This window comes from Lemur catta, chromosome 10 (assembly GCF_020740605.2).
Source record: "Lemur catta isolate mLemCat1 chromosome 10, mLemCat1.pri, whole genome shotgun sequence".
In the NCBI taxonomy this organism is placed as follows: Eukaryota; Metazoa; Chordata; class Mammalia; order Primates; family Lemuridae; genus Lemur; species Lemur catta.
This window is the reverse complement of record NC_059137.1, coordinates 2,208,344-2,222,897: the sequence shown is the minus strand read 5'-3', so window position 1 is coordinate 2,222,897 and position 14,554 is coordinate 2,208,344. Positions and strand designations below refer to the sequence as shown.

Sequence of the window (14,554 nt, the reverse complement as noted above, 5' to 3'; positions counted from 1 at the left end):
CGTGCGGGTGCGCGCCCACCTCCTCCCCCGCCCCCCCCCGCTCCCCGAGCGTGTCCGCCGCCCGTCCTCGGGCCCCGCCCCCTTAAAGGCGCCGCGCGCCTCCCGGTGCACAGGGGCCGGCGGGGCGGGGGCGCGGAGGGCGGGGCGTCGGGCGGGCTGCCGGCGGCGCGCGGCCCCTTTAAGGCGCGGCCGGGGCGGGCGGGCGGCGCGCGGCGCCTTTAAGGCTTGGCCTACGTGGCAGCCGCGGGAGCCGCCGCCGACGCGGAGCGAGGCCGGCCGCCGGCACTTCCTGTGGAGGCCGCAGCGGGCGCGGGCGCCTCCAGGCCGAGCGAGCGAGCCACCGCGCGCAGCCTCCCGCCGCCGCCATGGGCCAGAACGACCTGATGGGCACGGCCGAGGACTTCGCCGACCAGGTGCGGCCCCGGCCCGGCCCGCGGGGACCGCCCGGACGCCCGCCGTGGGGCTCCGCGGCCTGGGCCGCCGTCCCTGCCCGGCCCCCGGGCCCCCGCCCGGCCCGGCCCGCTCCCCTCCCCGGCGGGCGCGTTCCCGGGCCCCGGCCCAGCCTGGCCGGGAGGTCCCCGGCAGGCGAGAGCTGCGAGCGGCCTCCTCCCAGCTCGCGGGTCCCGGCTCGAGTCCGGGGCTGTCTGGGGCCCGCCTGCGGCAAATGGGGCGTCCTCTGCGTGCAGAGTGTCGGGGTCACGTTTTTCCTCCTAGCGGGCGGCCTGGGGGGCGGGGAGGGGAGCCCGGATCCAAACCGGGGCTCGGTCGGACTGGCGGCCCGGGGGTCCTCCCGGAGGAAAGGGGGCGCCCTGGATGCGCCCCCGTTACAGGAAGCCACGCGCTGTTTTTCCTTCTTTCCCAGATGTGTGGCATTCGTGGGGTCCCTTTGACCCTGCCTGCATCTTTCCCTCCCGGCTTGGACTCTGCCCCGGGGCCGCACTGAGCGGGGATCTGTCTGTACACAGCCTGGGAGGAGGGGAAGCCTGTCGCCTGCTTTTTCCCTTCGCGACCTGTACAGGTGGCATCTGAGCAGCTGGGAAGCTCAGAGAACAGGCTGTGAGTCGTTGAAAGCATTCAGAAACGGGGTGGGCAGGATCAGACCCTGGGAAAGTGAAGGAAGGGACCGAGCTTCCACCCTCGTTTTTGATTAAGCTTGGCAGAAAGGACGAACGCCCTGGCGATGATTTTGATGTGTGCCTTTTCCTCGTAAAAGTATCCGTCACGGCTGCAGATGAGCAGCCTTACGCTGCAGGCAGACCCTCATCTGGGCCACCTGCCTTTCTCTCCTTGGTCTACTTCCTGTGTCTGTGGCTTTGCCAGAGTTTAAAGTAGTTATGGTTAAATTTTTAATTTTTCTGGGGGTGGTACTGAGTCATCAAACTCTGAGGCCTCGACTTATTGGAAGGCTTTTGAGTGTGTGTGTTTTTTTAAAAAAATAAGTGAGCATTTTCTCATCAGTTATTGGTGAATGAGCTTTTCTGTTTTTCCCCTTGAGGGGTGATATCTTTCTAGTGTGTCCTCATCATTGGTTCTTACTGCATCGCTTTCCTGTGAGCTGATATTTTAAACCAGTTTTGGGGTAAAAAGTGTATCAAATTGAACAAGTAGTTTTTCCTAAGGTCATGATTTTGTGTGTAAAGACAGTTTAGAAACTGTATTCCTCACAAACACATTCATACCAAAAGCTGTCAAGAAGCAAGTAGGCTTTTTTGTTTGTCAGCTTTCACTGACATAATTTTTAGTGACCCAATTTTATTTCCCCAAATAACAACTCCCTGAAAAGATGGCTCGTTGTAGCTGAGGGAAGTATGAGAGCTTCATACACTCAGTCTTCGGCCTGCAAAACCCTGGTTTTGCAAGTGAATTTCATAACCAAATCTAGATAAAATGTCTCCAGTCAAGCTGCTGCCAACTCTCAAATGATAGACTCTCCTACTGAAAAAAGTTCAGAATCTCCTTACGTAATCCTTTCTTCTTCTCTGTGCATTTTGTAACGTTTTAAACGAAAGAAGCAGAATCTTGGAACTGCAAAGCCCCTTGAGGGGGACACAGGCTGACCTCGACCAGGTAACTGAGGGGAAGGTGAGGCCTCTCAGGCTCCTGGACGTGCCAGTGGCCACAGCCCTGAAGAGAACCCAGGTCTCCACCCCTAGTCAAGTCCCTGTGCAGCCGGCTTGCAGCGCCTGGTGCTCCTCTTGCGGCACAAATCGAGGGGAAGACTGTCCGGCGTGGTGAAAGGGCGTGCTGCTTAAACAGCAAAAGCGCAAGGTGGATAAAGGCCACATCTGTCAGTGCGCAGGCTCCGCTGCCAGCAGACCCGCGGTTAGAGTCCTCTCGGTTTGAGTCTGCCTGGGCAGCGCAGAGCATGTCAGCAGGAACTTCTGTGCCCCTTTGTGGGCAGCTCAGGAGGGCAGTGACTCTCACTGTCACAACCCAAATCAGAACCCTCTTCTGCCATAAGCATCTAATAGGGTGTGAAGCCAAAATATGGCTTCCTGTGGGCAAAGTCAGACCACACTGGGGTGGTGCCATTCTTTTTAACATTTAGCCACATGGTATTTAAAACAAAGCTTCCAATAACGAATGAAGTGAGAGTTCAGGCTTTTACATGAAAATGATCTAATTTGAAGACAATGGGAAATTATCATGGAAGTTAGTGATCAGATAATGTGACACATCCATTTTTTTCTGATCTTCAGAAAACAAAAGCAAAAATGAAGTGACAGGATTTGACCAGAAAGTCTGGGCTGCTGAGAGTGAAACCTCACAAAAGCTTTGTCTGCCAGGCCCAAGTGTCCTCTGATAATGATGACCATAATACAGAACCTTTAACTGGGCCAGGCACTGGGCCGGGTCCTTGACACGCTAGGTGTGTGCACGGGCGACTGGTGTGACCCTTCTGACCGCAGGAGGTCGGCCGTAACGTCTTCATCTTCTGATGAGCAGAGTGAGGTTTGCCGAGGTCTGCACTGGCTGGTGGCGGTGCTGGAGTCAGTCCTCGTCTGCTCACCCCAAAGGCTGCGTTCCCCACTGCTGGGTGGACCTCCGCCTTCCGGTGTGCAGAGGCCGGTCCGTGGGGAGAGCAGTCTGCTTGGTTTCTGTTGGCAGGCTCTCCCGAGCTGTGTCTGTCTCTGCCTCTGGCATCAGGCTCCCTGCCCTGGCAGCCAGGGACGGTGTCCTCTTCCTCCCAGGAAGCCAGGCTCTGGAGAAACTGCTGAGACGTGCTCTATGCAGGAGCTGGGCATTCGGAAGCCGTGGGAAGGGGCCAGAAACTCTAATGAACTCAGCAATCCAAAATAATGTCCGTGCCCGCAGCTGCTACTCCCCGCCTGTTAGACACTGTGCAGAATGTGGCTTCCAGGCACGTTAACACCCGTAAACAGTAGTATTAGCAGTTAATGGGTTCTGCCTGATGGTCGTCACCAAAGTGACAGAAAAGCTGCTTGGGGCCACACTCTCGAGGGTGGCAGAGCTCGTCCCAGGAGCTAAGAGCTGGCCTTGGCCTTGGGTATGGAGGGTGGCCCTGATGACGCTGGAGCCCCACGTGTGGTGCGTGGGCCCGGGGAGGCTCTCGGCGAGCGCTGTGTGTTCAGCCGTTTGGGGGACTCCAGCGTCCCCTCCAAAGGGCTTCCTGCCCGTCCCGTGAAGGAGTGGGGACAGAAGATCAGGAGGAGCTGACTCACTTTTCTCCACGTGCTGATCTTAACGGGAGGTTAGGAAACAACCGCCCCCTCTTGCGGGGCTTGGGGTGAAGTCAGGGACAGTGTGGTTAGCGAGGCCCCTTCCAGAAGATGGCACGGCTACCCTGTGTGGGGCCTCTGCCACGCCTTTCCTACGGCGGGGCTTCTTGTCATGCGTAGGTTTCCTGTCAAGCTGCACCATCCTCTCCAGCATAGGGCCTGTGACACCTCCGGCACCTCAGGGTGCAGCGCTTGGAGGGAGGCTTGCTGGGAAGTTCTGGAGTCGTGGTGAGTCACCGAACTCTTGCGCCAGCCCTGACTCAGCCTGGCGTGAGCGAAGTTGCTCGGCACCCGGTCTCGTTTCTCGGGTTTGTGGACTTCAGTTGGCCCTCGAACAGGGCAGCCCCAGTCCGTGGTAATCAAGGAAATCTGGCCTTCCTTTGTCCTCAGAGTTCTCGTTTATCAATAACTGCAGGCTGCTCCTCTCAGTTCCTTTTTGTCCTGAATGTGAAGAGAAAGCCGCTTTTCCGTGTGGCGTGGGAGCTGCACGTGGCCGTGCGCTGGTGATCCCTCCCGGGCTGGCTATAATTACGCCTTGAAAATCCCCTGCAAGACTCCCAGATAGTAACCCTTTTAGAGGAATCTCAGCTCTCCTATTCCTAATGTGGACGCCTGTGAGGCTCTCGGGAGCCCTCGTGAGAAGTGTGCCCACAGAGGGGAGCTACCTGTGTCGCCTCCCCGTCTCACAAGCTGTCCAGGTCGGCGTCGTCCTCTGGCGCTCCTGTCATGGATCTCTGATGAGGGGACAGTCACGGGTTTTACTGCTCGCCGTGTTTATACAGCCAGTGGGCAGCACCTGGCCTGTGTGCCAACTGCCAGCAGTGGCCCGGTGCTGCCTGGGTGGTGGGACCGTCTCTGCTGTGCTGAGGAGATGTCTCCTAGAGCCGCGTGACGTGGGTCCAGTGGCCAGGTCTGCACAGTTGTGACCAGCATGCATGTAGGACACGAGGTTAACCCTGGGTCTGGCCTTGTCATTAAATGTGGCTTTTCTTTCATGTTCATGCCAAACAGATGCTCCTCAGGCGGTGGCCGGTTTAACGGAGGCTCTGCGTCAGCCTGGGCTCCAGGACAGTCGGCCTTCCACCTGGGCCACGCGTCATGCTTGCCTTTGACAGCCAGCGCGGCCACGCTGTGGACATGCTGCGTGCAGTGCAGGGCCTGAGTCTGTGCCCTTCCCGCCAAGCAAAGCGCGGCGCCGGCTCCTGGCCGTGTGCTGGGGCAGGGGTGTGGGTTGCCTGTCCCACCCCGTTCTCTTTTGCTCTTTCATCCTTTTGACCCAGACACTCAAATTAAGGGTAGCCGACTCATCAAGGAGGCTTCTAAACACTGCCTTGGTCTCGCAGGCTGTGTGCGTGGCTGATGACGTGTTAAATGAGGGTCCTGCGGCTAAGGAGGCTTAGACCGCAGCCCACGGGCCAGGGCTTGTTTGCTCGTCTGCGGGTCAGTGAGTGGCTGACAGCCTCATTTTGGAAGCAAGTCGGAGCACCTCGGATGTCTGCCTCTGGGGTCCACGCTGCCCCCTTGGGAGTCCTGCCGCAGCCCCCGGCTCCAAAGAGGCTGCTCTGCCTCTTCCCTCCCAGGGCTGCTGTTCCTTCCCCAGGTTTAGAGGAGGTGAAGCCTGTGTCATTGCCACGGTGCGCAGGTCGCTACGCCAGAGCAGCACTACTTGGGAGCAGAGGTGGCGGTCCTCACCTCTCCCGCAGAACCGGGACGCTGTGTGGCGTGGCTGTCCCCATCCCTCCTGGCGCAGTGCGGGCGTGTTTGCACTGCCTGTACACACATCTTACTTGTTCTCTGCGTGGGCTCTCAAGTTCACATGGAAGTATTTGGACCTCTTTTTTACAAAAAAAAAAAAAAGTTTTTCTCCTTTATCCCTCTCTGCTGATTTTTAGACTTAAAGTTGGAACAAATCTTACCAAGCATTAACCCAGCTGTCCTCACTTTGTAGAGGAGAGCAGAGACCCCAGAGCAGCCTGTCCGTGGCCATGCGGTGCTGGTCAGTGTCGGGCAGGATGGGGACGGGGGGACTCAGGCTGCAGGCTCTGCTTCCTCCCCCACACCTGTGGGTGTGACTCTCCGGGTGTTTGTCTGTCACTGCCATTCCTGTGTGGACGGGAAAATCCAAATCACCAGGGCCCCTTAGAAAGAAATTTTTTAGGCAAAGAGAAGATCAGAGTTGAGTCCTCACCTGCCATCCTGTCAGTGGGGACCAGGGACTGAGTGGGTGCTGGGAGGAGAGTGGCCACCCGCTTGTGATCTCCGCTCCCTGTCCCACGGGGCCCATCGTGATGCTGACCAGGGCAGGGCCCCCTGACAGCGGGAGGGGGTCCGAACCAGCAGGTCTAGGACTCTGGCCAAACTGTAAAGTGCTGACAATAAGAAACACGCTACGTGCGTCTTCATTTGTTCCAGCAGCAGGTTCTGTCGGCCCTCAGACGGCCTGTGCAGCCGACACTGGCTCACCCGTCCCATGCAGGGGTCAGAATCGCCGGTGCCCTTTAGACCTGGTTTCTTGACACGTCACTTCTGTGGGTGGGTCCCCTGATCTTTCTCCTGAGGGCTTGCCGTGTTATCTTAGGATTTCTTCCAGTTTGTGTCGGTTTTGAATGGGTGACAAAAGTGCATGGGGTACACCTGTGTGACATTGTACCTGGCATTCAGCAGTGTGTGTTGGCCTCCATCTAGCCATCATAAATGATGGGACTCGCAAGGGACAGAAGGAAGTCATAAATGTATTTATCCCTTTGACCTTTGGGAGTGATTTTATACGCTATTTTGCTATTGAAACAGTTGTCCATCCTATTTGTTAGTGTGTTTTTTATTTTTATTTTATTTTTGTTTTGAGACAGGGTCTCTGTTGCTGGGCTGAAGTGTGGTGGCATCGTTGTAGCTCACTGCGGCCTCCAACTCCTGGGCCCAAGTGATCCTCCTCCCTCAGCCTCCTGAGCAGCTGGGACTACAGGCGCCAAACTCCCGGCTAATTTCTGTATTTTTTTTGGGGGGGGGGGTCTCGCTATGTTGTGCAGGCTGTAGTGTATTTTTAATTTGCTTTGGGTTACACAGGCTTTAAGAAAAATCCCAGTGCTTTTCTAGCCATTAGTCATACCAACTTCATATTTTTTTATAGAGATGGGGTCTTACCCTGTTGCCCAGGCTGGGCTCAAACGATTCCCCCACTTCAGCCTCCCAAGTAGCTGGGATCGCAGGCAGGTGCCACCACGCCAGGCTCCAGTTCTACATCTCACTGAGAATTCTCACACACTCTGTTGCACAAGTCAGATCCTGAGCTGCCCGGGGGGGAACTGGGACATGTCAGGGGCTGAGACACACCAGCTTGCGTTTGTGACTGTACCAGATGCTCCTCAGAGCCTGGGGTTCCTGCTGCTGCTCTGGAGACTCAGGTAACTGCAAAGCGTGAGCCGACTGTGAGGCCTCCAGGCCTGGTTCTGGTTCTGGTTCCGGTTCTGTCTGGAGGGCTCTGAGCCGTGCTGGGAAGGCTGGGAGTTCAAAGCCTTAGCCCTTCCCTGTGTGTGACCAGCAGGCTGGGGTCAAGTCACAGAATTGTGCCATTAGCACAGCCCAGGGGACCCCTGCCTCCCGGGCTTAGTTTGCCCGTTTATAGCACGAAGGGTGGGACTAGAGCGGTGGGGATGTGTGGCAACGGTGGGAGACACTGGTGCCACACAGGGGCTGCCACTGCATCCAGTGGGCAGAGGCCACGCGTGGCTGCACTCCTGCAGTGCCAGGGTGGCCCCCACCAAAGAATGCCCGCCCAGAGCCACTCGTGCTGAGGCCGAGGAACCCCAGACCAGATGACCCTCAGGGGACTTTTCAGATGTCATTCTGTGATTCTGCCTGTTCATGCCTTTCACTGAAGAGAGCACTGTGTGGCTTGTGGCAGTGCCACCTGTGATGCCTAGCTGTAGCTGCCTCCTAGGCGAGCCTGCCGCAGCGGTGGGAGAAATCCCAGCGGAGGGTGCTGGGGCCTCGCCCTGTGGCGTCTGGGCCAGGTGGGCCTGCTGCTGGGCTGCTCATCTCGGGCTGATGCCTGGCTTGTCCCGTGTGTCCAGGCTTACAGGGTGGTGCTCAGGAGCAGGTGTGCAGGGCCTTGGGGCTGCTGTGTCTGCTTGTCCTTGCTGCCCTGTCCCCGCACACGTGCCCTGCCCAAGGCGCTGCCTGGCGGGGTCTGTGTGCCCTGCCACAGCCGCTCACCCCCCGGGTTTCTTTGCCCCGCAGTTCCTGCGCGTCACGAAGCAGTACCTGCCCCACGTGGCGCGCCTCTGCCTGATCAGCACCTTCCTGGAGGACGGCATCCGCATGTGGTTCCAGTGGAGCGAGCAGCGCGACTACATCGACAGCACCTGGAGCTGCGGCTACCTGCTGGCCTCGTCCTTCGTGTTCCTCAACCTGCTCGGACAGCTGAGTGAGTGCCGTGCGGCTGTCGGGAGTCGCTGGGCGTCTTGCCCCCTGATCAAGCGTTAGTAAGCGCAGGGTCTCAGGACACCGTGGCCTGCACCGCTTCCCCCCAGCTCGGCATGCCGGACCCGGGGCTTGGTTCCGAGACGGTCACCTGGACGCTCTGCCTCCAGGCCTGGGCTCGTTGCTTTGGGGCTTGCTGCAGCAGCAAGACGTGGTCCCTGCCCCGTGCCCAGAGCAGGAGGCCGAGGCGCTGGGAGGCCTGGGAGGAGCTAAGGCTGGCAGAGACAGCGGCTAGAGAGGCCGGTGGGACCCCGCTGAACGGCGGAGGGAGGGCACCGGACCAGGCTTCCGGTCTTCCCTCTGCTCCTGACGGGCTCCGCGGGCCATCACACGGTGACGAAGGGACTTGGCATTTCAGCCCACTGTGCCCCCCACAGTAGGGCAGTGGCTCATGCCCTGGGGGACAGCTGACTGGAAGGCGGCTGTTCCTCCTCATAGCAAGGGAGCTGCTTTCCAGAGAGTAAAGTTAACTCACCACGTGTGGCCCTCGCCTCTCGTTAATGCTCTCAGAAGTTGCTTTCTGCTTGGGTAGGTGGTTTGGCTGCAGCTGGACCAGAGGGCCAGGTGAGGTGGCAGTGTATTGTGACAGCATCTCCTCGCCCGGGCCCACCCATAGTCCCCCTAACCCTGCTGTTGTGATGTTCATGATGTTCTTCTCCTCCCCAGCTGGCTGCGTCCTGGTGCTGAGCAGGAACTTCGTGCAGTACGCCTGCTTCGGGCTCTTTGGGATCATAGCACTGCAGGTGCGTGGGGGGCACAGTGGGCTCTCAGGTTGGAGTCCCAGCACTGCAGGGACACGGGGCGCACAGTGGGCTCTCAGGTTGGAGTCTCAGCACTGCAGGTGCGTGGGGGGCACAGTGGGCTCTCAGGTTGGGATTCCAGCACTGCAGGGACACGGGGTGCACAGTGGGCTCTCAGGTTGGAGTCCCAGCACTGCAGGGACACGGGGCGCACAGTGGGCTCTCAGGTTGGAGTCTCAGCACTGCAGGTGCGTGGGGGGCACAGTGGGCTCTCAGGTTGGAGTCCCAGCACTGCAGGGACACGGGGCGCACAGTGGGCTCTCAGGTTGGAGTCCCAGCACTGCAGGGACACGGGGCGCACAGTGGGCTCTCAGGTTGGAGTCCCAGCACTGCAGGGACACGGGGCGCACAGTGGGCTCTCAGGTTGGAGTCCCAGCACTGCAGGGACACGGGGCGCACAGTGGGCTCTCAGGTTGGAGTCCCAGCACTGCAGGGACACGGGGCGCACAGTGGGCTCTCAGGTTGGAGTCCCAGCACTGCAGGGACACGGGGCGCACAGTGGGCTCTCAGGTTGGGATTCCAGCACTGCAGGGACACGGGGCGCACAGTGGGCTCTCAGGTTGGAGTCCCAGCACTGCAGGGACACGGGGCGCACAGTGGGCTCTCAGGTTGGAGTCCCAGCACTGCAGGTGCGTGGGGGGCACAGTGGGCTCTCAGGTTGGAGTCCCAGCACTGCAGGGACACGGGGCGCACAGTGGGCTCTCAGGTTGGAGTCCCAGCACTGCAGGGACACGGGGCGCACAGTGGGCTCTCAGGTTGGAGTCCCAGCACTGCAGGGACACGGGGCGCACAGTGGGCTCTCAGGTTGGAGTCCCAGCACTGCAGGGACACGGGGCGCACAGTGGGCTCTCAGGTTGGAGTCCCAGCACTGCAGGGACACGGGGCGCACAGTGGGCTCTCAGGTTGGAGTCCCAGCACTGCAGGGACACGGGGCGCACAGTGGGCTCTCAGGTTGGAGTCCCAGCACTGCAGGGACACGGGGCGCACAGTGGGCTCTCAGGTTGGGATTCCAGCACTGCAGGGACACGGGGCACACAGTGGGCTCTCAGGTTGGAGTCCCAGCACTGCAGGGACACGGGGCGCACAGTGGGCTCTCAGGTTGGAGTCCCAGCACTGCAGGGACACGGGGTGCACAGTGGGCTCTCAGGTTGGAGTCCCAGCACTGCAGGGACACGGGGCGCACAGTGGGGTCTCACTTTTGTTTGCTTCCATGGAGCAGAGCTCCTAAAAAGGCATCTTCGAGGGGTCAGCGTCACTCCCCCTCAGCCCTCTGGCATCTCTGACTGCCTGGAACTCCTTTTTCTCTTCTGGGGACATCGCTGGGTTTTGCTCATAGCAAGCTCAGGAGAAGCAGAGAGTCGCACTGGGCCGCACGGGCTGGACCCTCAGTAGGTGCCGGCTCTGGGTACTGGGCCATCTCTGCCGCGTTCCTGAGACCCTGTGATGAGGGAAGTCACGAGCGTGGCTGCGGCCAGAGCAGGGTCTTTTTATCCCTTCACTTCACGAAGTGCAAGCTGGTTACTCGGAAGGAATGCGGAAACAGTGTCGCAATCAGCGTCTCGGTCACCTTCTCTGGAACCTCCTGGGCACGACTCTGGTTAAATGGACAGGTCCAAGGGCCCAGCAGCACGCTCTGAGAAATACCGAACCAAATTCTTGAACTTGGATCTGTCCACAGCGTCCTAAAATGGTTTTTGTGTTTTATATTCCCACTTGTATTGGAAAAACTGCCTAATGCTGTGGTTAATTTTGGAGACGTTCATTTGAAAATGCTGAGACTCAAGTCTCTGTCTTCTCCCCACAGACGATCGCCTACAGCATCTTATGGGACTTGAAATTTTTGATGAGGTACGTGCGTTCGGGCTGGTGAGTTTTGGTGCGCTCCTCTCACGCGGGTTCCGCATCCCAGGTCTGAAAATTTTTGAGTGCTGACGTGTCACTCAAAGGAGGTGCTCATTGGAGCATTTCAGAGCTTGGATTTTCGGATTTGGGATGCTCAGCCAGTAAGTATATAATACAAATATGCCAAAATCCAAAGAATTTTGCAATGCGTCTGGTCCCAAGCATTTCAATTAAGGGATACTCATTCTGTGTCTCTGAACTCAGTAACTGCCATTGGAAAACACTTCTCTGGGTCCAAACTGAGCTTCTCAGAATAGATTCTGTCGTGGGTGTCGCAGTGCCCCCGGATGGTAGTGGGAGTGAAGCCATCTTTTCTGACCCCTTATTTCATGGGTTCAGGGACAGAGGTCTGAGTGACCTCACAGGGACCTAGCTGGCCCAACAGGGAAGCCACGACTAGGACGGAGTCCTGTGTGTGTATGTAGCCCACTGCTGTTTATCTGGAAAGACACTTCTATTTCTTGAGCTGTGTAAGATTTCACATCGGCTTGAGTCGAGTCAGGTCCCGTGCACGGAGCCTGCTCTGCAGCCGGCTTGGTTTGGAGAGGGAAGCGGGGCCCGTCCTGTGCGCACCACGGTCTCCCTGGATCTGGTCTGACGGACAGACCGGACACCTGGTGAGCTTCTGGCTGGCATTTCTGGTCCTAGGAACCTGGCCCTGGGAGGAGGCTTGTTGCTGCTGCTGGCGGAGTCCCGTTCTGAAGGGAAGAGCATGTTTGCGGGCGTCCCCACCATGCGCGAGAGCTCCCCCAAGCAGTACATGCAGCTCGGAGGCCGGGTCCTGCTGGTTCTGATGTTCATGACGCTCCTTCACTTTGACGCCAGCTTCTTCTCTGTAAGTATTCCTTCCTCCTGGCGTGACCGCCTCTGGCTTCCAGGGCCTCCTGTCCCCGCCCCCACTCCCCGGTGCGCACCAACCAGGCCGGGGGAGCGGCCCAGAGGGCGCAAACCTCCTGATTCCTTCAAACGCCAGAAGCCCAGAAGCTGCCTGTCCAGCAAACTAAGCCGGGACCCTCCCTGACTGCTGGGGGTCCTGGTGCCCGTGCATGGTCCTCCTCCCGCTGCTGCCAGGGCCCTCTGTTTCCCTCCTCACCGTGCACACCCTCGTCCAGTGCTCCCTGTGTGCCACTGTCAGGGCGCAGCGCCCTCCGGGAGGTGCCCAAGAGCCCTGGCTGGGCGCGGGCGCCAGGAGGCACTCGGGAATCCAGTTGTTGGAGCTCACTGTGGGCAGCACGGCCGGGGCCTACTGGAGACTCTCATCTCCAAACGCTTCGTGCTCCGAGGCCTCGCACCCACCGCCCTGCTCGCTCGTCCCCGCCTGCCGCCCTCAGCTCGGCTGCAGCAGCCCTGCACGGATACCCCAGTGACAGGGGGCAGGTGGAGTTTTTCTGTTTATGAAATATCTTCTTTCCTCACATTTATTTGAGTTCCTTAACCTTGCGACCCACGCAGATCGTGCAGAACATCGTGGGCACGGCGCTGATCATTCTGGTGGCCGTCGGTTTTAAAACCAAGCTGGCGGCTTTGACGCTCGTGGTCTGGCTGTTCGCCATCAACGTGTACTTCAACGCCTTCTGGACCATTCCCGTCTACAAACCCATGCACGACTTCCTCAAGTACGACTTCTTCCAGACCATGTCGGTCATTGGGGGCTTGCTGCTGGTGGTGGCTCTCGGCCCCGGGGGCGTCTCCATGGATGAGAAGAAGAAGGAGTGGTAACAGCCACAGGTCCCCACCCTGCCTGGCTAATGCCCGTGGCCACCAAGGACTGGTGCGGGCTGATGCAACCAAACTGCCAGCATTTAGGTATCCTCTTCCCCCTCCCTGGCAAGGGCACAGATGTTCTGAGAACTTTATTTGCAGAGACACCTGGAAATTGATGGCTGAACCTGACCGGGCGCCACGCTCTGGTGTCTGACTGTGCCGTGCTGGCCAGCCGGACAGTCGGTCCCCCACGGCAGGGCTTCGGGAGTGAGCAGCTGGGCTGGTTGTGGCCTCAGTCCCATTTTTGATTTTTTTTCCTGGGGGAGGGGCCTTCAAGCTGTACTGTGAGCAGACACATTTGTACATCATTCAAATCAGTCTCCCTCTTGTTTTTAAGTTTACATTTTTAGTTCAAACTACTAAACAATTTTGGATGGTTCAGCCAAATACCAAACAGTTAAACTCCTTGGTTTAAAATTGTAGCAGTGGCTTCAACGTTGTTTCCGCCCCTGCGCTGTAGTACTTTCTAGGAACGGCGAGGACGTCAGTGGTGCGACGTCAGGGGTGGTGGGAGCTGCCGTTTACGGTAGCAGACGCTCGGAAAGCCTGCTCTGACCTGATCGCTCAGTGTTTCATTGGTGACACCCTGGGAGCTGTAGCGGCTTGAGGCAGGGACGAGGGGTGGTGAGTCCTCGGGGAAGCGGCAGCTCTGGGTGCTGCTGGCTGCCTGGAGCCCGGCAGTGAGGACCGCCCGCCAGGCACCTGGTAGGCCACAGGGCAGCCCGGCCGGGGCCTTTGGCACTGCTGCCCCCGGGCTCGTCCGTTACCTCACACCAACCTCAGCTCGAGGTCTGGGGCCCATCCCCAGCCCCACACACCGCTTTCCCGAGGTCACTTGCTCCAACCTTGTCCACTTGCTACGCTGAATGCAGCCAAAATTACTTCTTAAAATTTGTGATGCCTTACTGATTTGATCTTGATCCTGTATTTAAAGTTTTCTAACATTGCCTTATATGCGTTCCTCTTCTTGGGGGGGTTAATCGCTTGTTCCCTGCTCCTCTGCACCGTGCTGAATGCTGCCCGGCAGCCAGAACCCCTCTATGGCTCCACATCCATCTGGGGACAGGTGGCTGAGGCTACCCTGGCGCCAGCCCTGACCAGCCTCTAGGTTCACCCTTCTCTCGCCCCTTGGCTTGTAGGGCAGAGGTGAGGCTGCTTCTGCCCACCAGTGCTGTTGGGCACCCACTGGCCCTGCTCCTGGACCCGTCACCTCAACCCACCTTGTAGCCCACCCCAGTCTCCTAGTATTTATAAAATCAAGTAGTGGCTTCAGGACACAGGGGTTCTTTCTTCCTTGTCACTCAGATGCTCACTGCACAGAGTGGCTTCTAACTCAGTGTTTCAAACTTGGCAAGGCCATCTCCTGGCCCACACCCACCCCTATGAACACAGCAAGGTGGCCCATCACGGCATACTCAGCTGAGTCACAGTGTCCCTGGGGCCACTGCCGGGGGTGGTGGCGAGTGCAGTTGGCACCAGCCCAGCAGCAGCAGCGCCTTGATCCTGGTGGTGGTTCCGTTCCCCCACCCTGAACGGGCAAGTGCCCGGCACGTGGGGAGATGCCTTTGCTGGGAGGAGGAACAGTGTGACCTACCAATTGGTTCTGGCAAAACAATTTCTGAAAATTTTTTTGCTTTATGTGGGAAATAGATCTAAATCTCATTTTATGCTGTATTTTATATCTTAGTTGTGTTTGAAAACATTCTGATTTTTGGAAACACATCAAAATAAATAATGGCATTTGTTGTACGCAGTGTGATCCTACGGTGTGGCCCAGCCTGGGCTGGGTCTGGCCAGGGTTCTCCGTTGAACGCTGCAGTGAGCGAGGTCCTGCTTTAGGCTTCTCGGAAGCTGTGTCCAGGGAAAATC

General features: G+C 58.4%; 1 protein-coding gene across 1 annotated transcript; it reads left to right on the top strand.

Moving 5' to 3' along the window:
• The first annotated feature begins 186 nt into the window (after positions 1 to 186).
• SURF4 (surfeit 4) lies at positions 187 to 14,434 on the top strand. Its single transcript, XM_045563816.1, has 6 exons — positions 187 to 413; positions 7,977 to 8,163; positions 8,886 to 8,962; positions 10,824 to 10,867; positions 11,570 to 11,756; positions 12,374 to 14,434. Exons 1-6 carry the CDS (start codon positions 366 to 368, stop codon positions 12,638 to 12,640), a joined length of 810 nt encoding a protein of 269 aa, XP_045419772.1. The 5' UTR covers positions 187 to 365; the 3' UTR covers positions 12,641 to 14,434.
• The last annotated feature ends 120 nt before the right edge of the window (positions 14,435 to 14,554 follow it).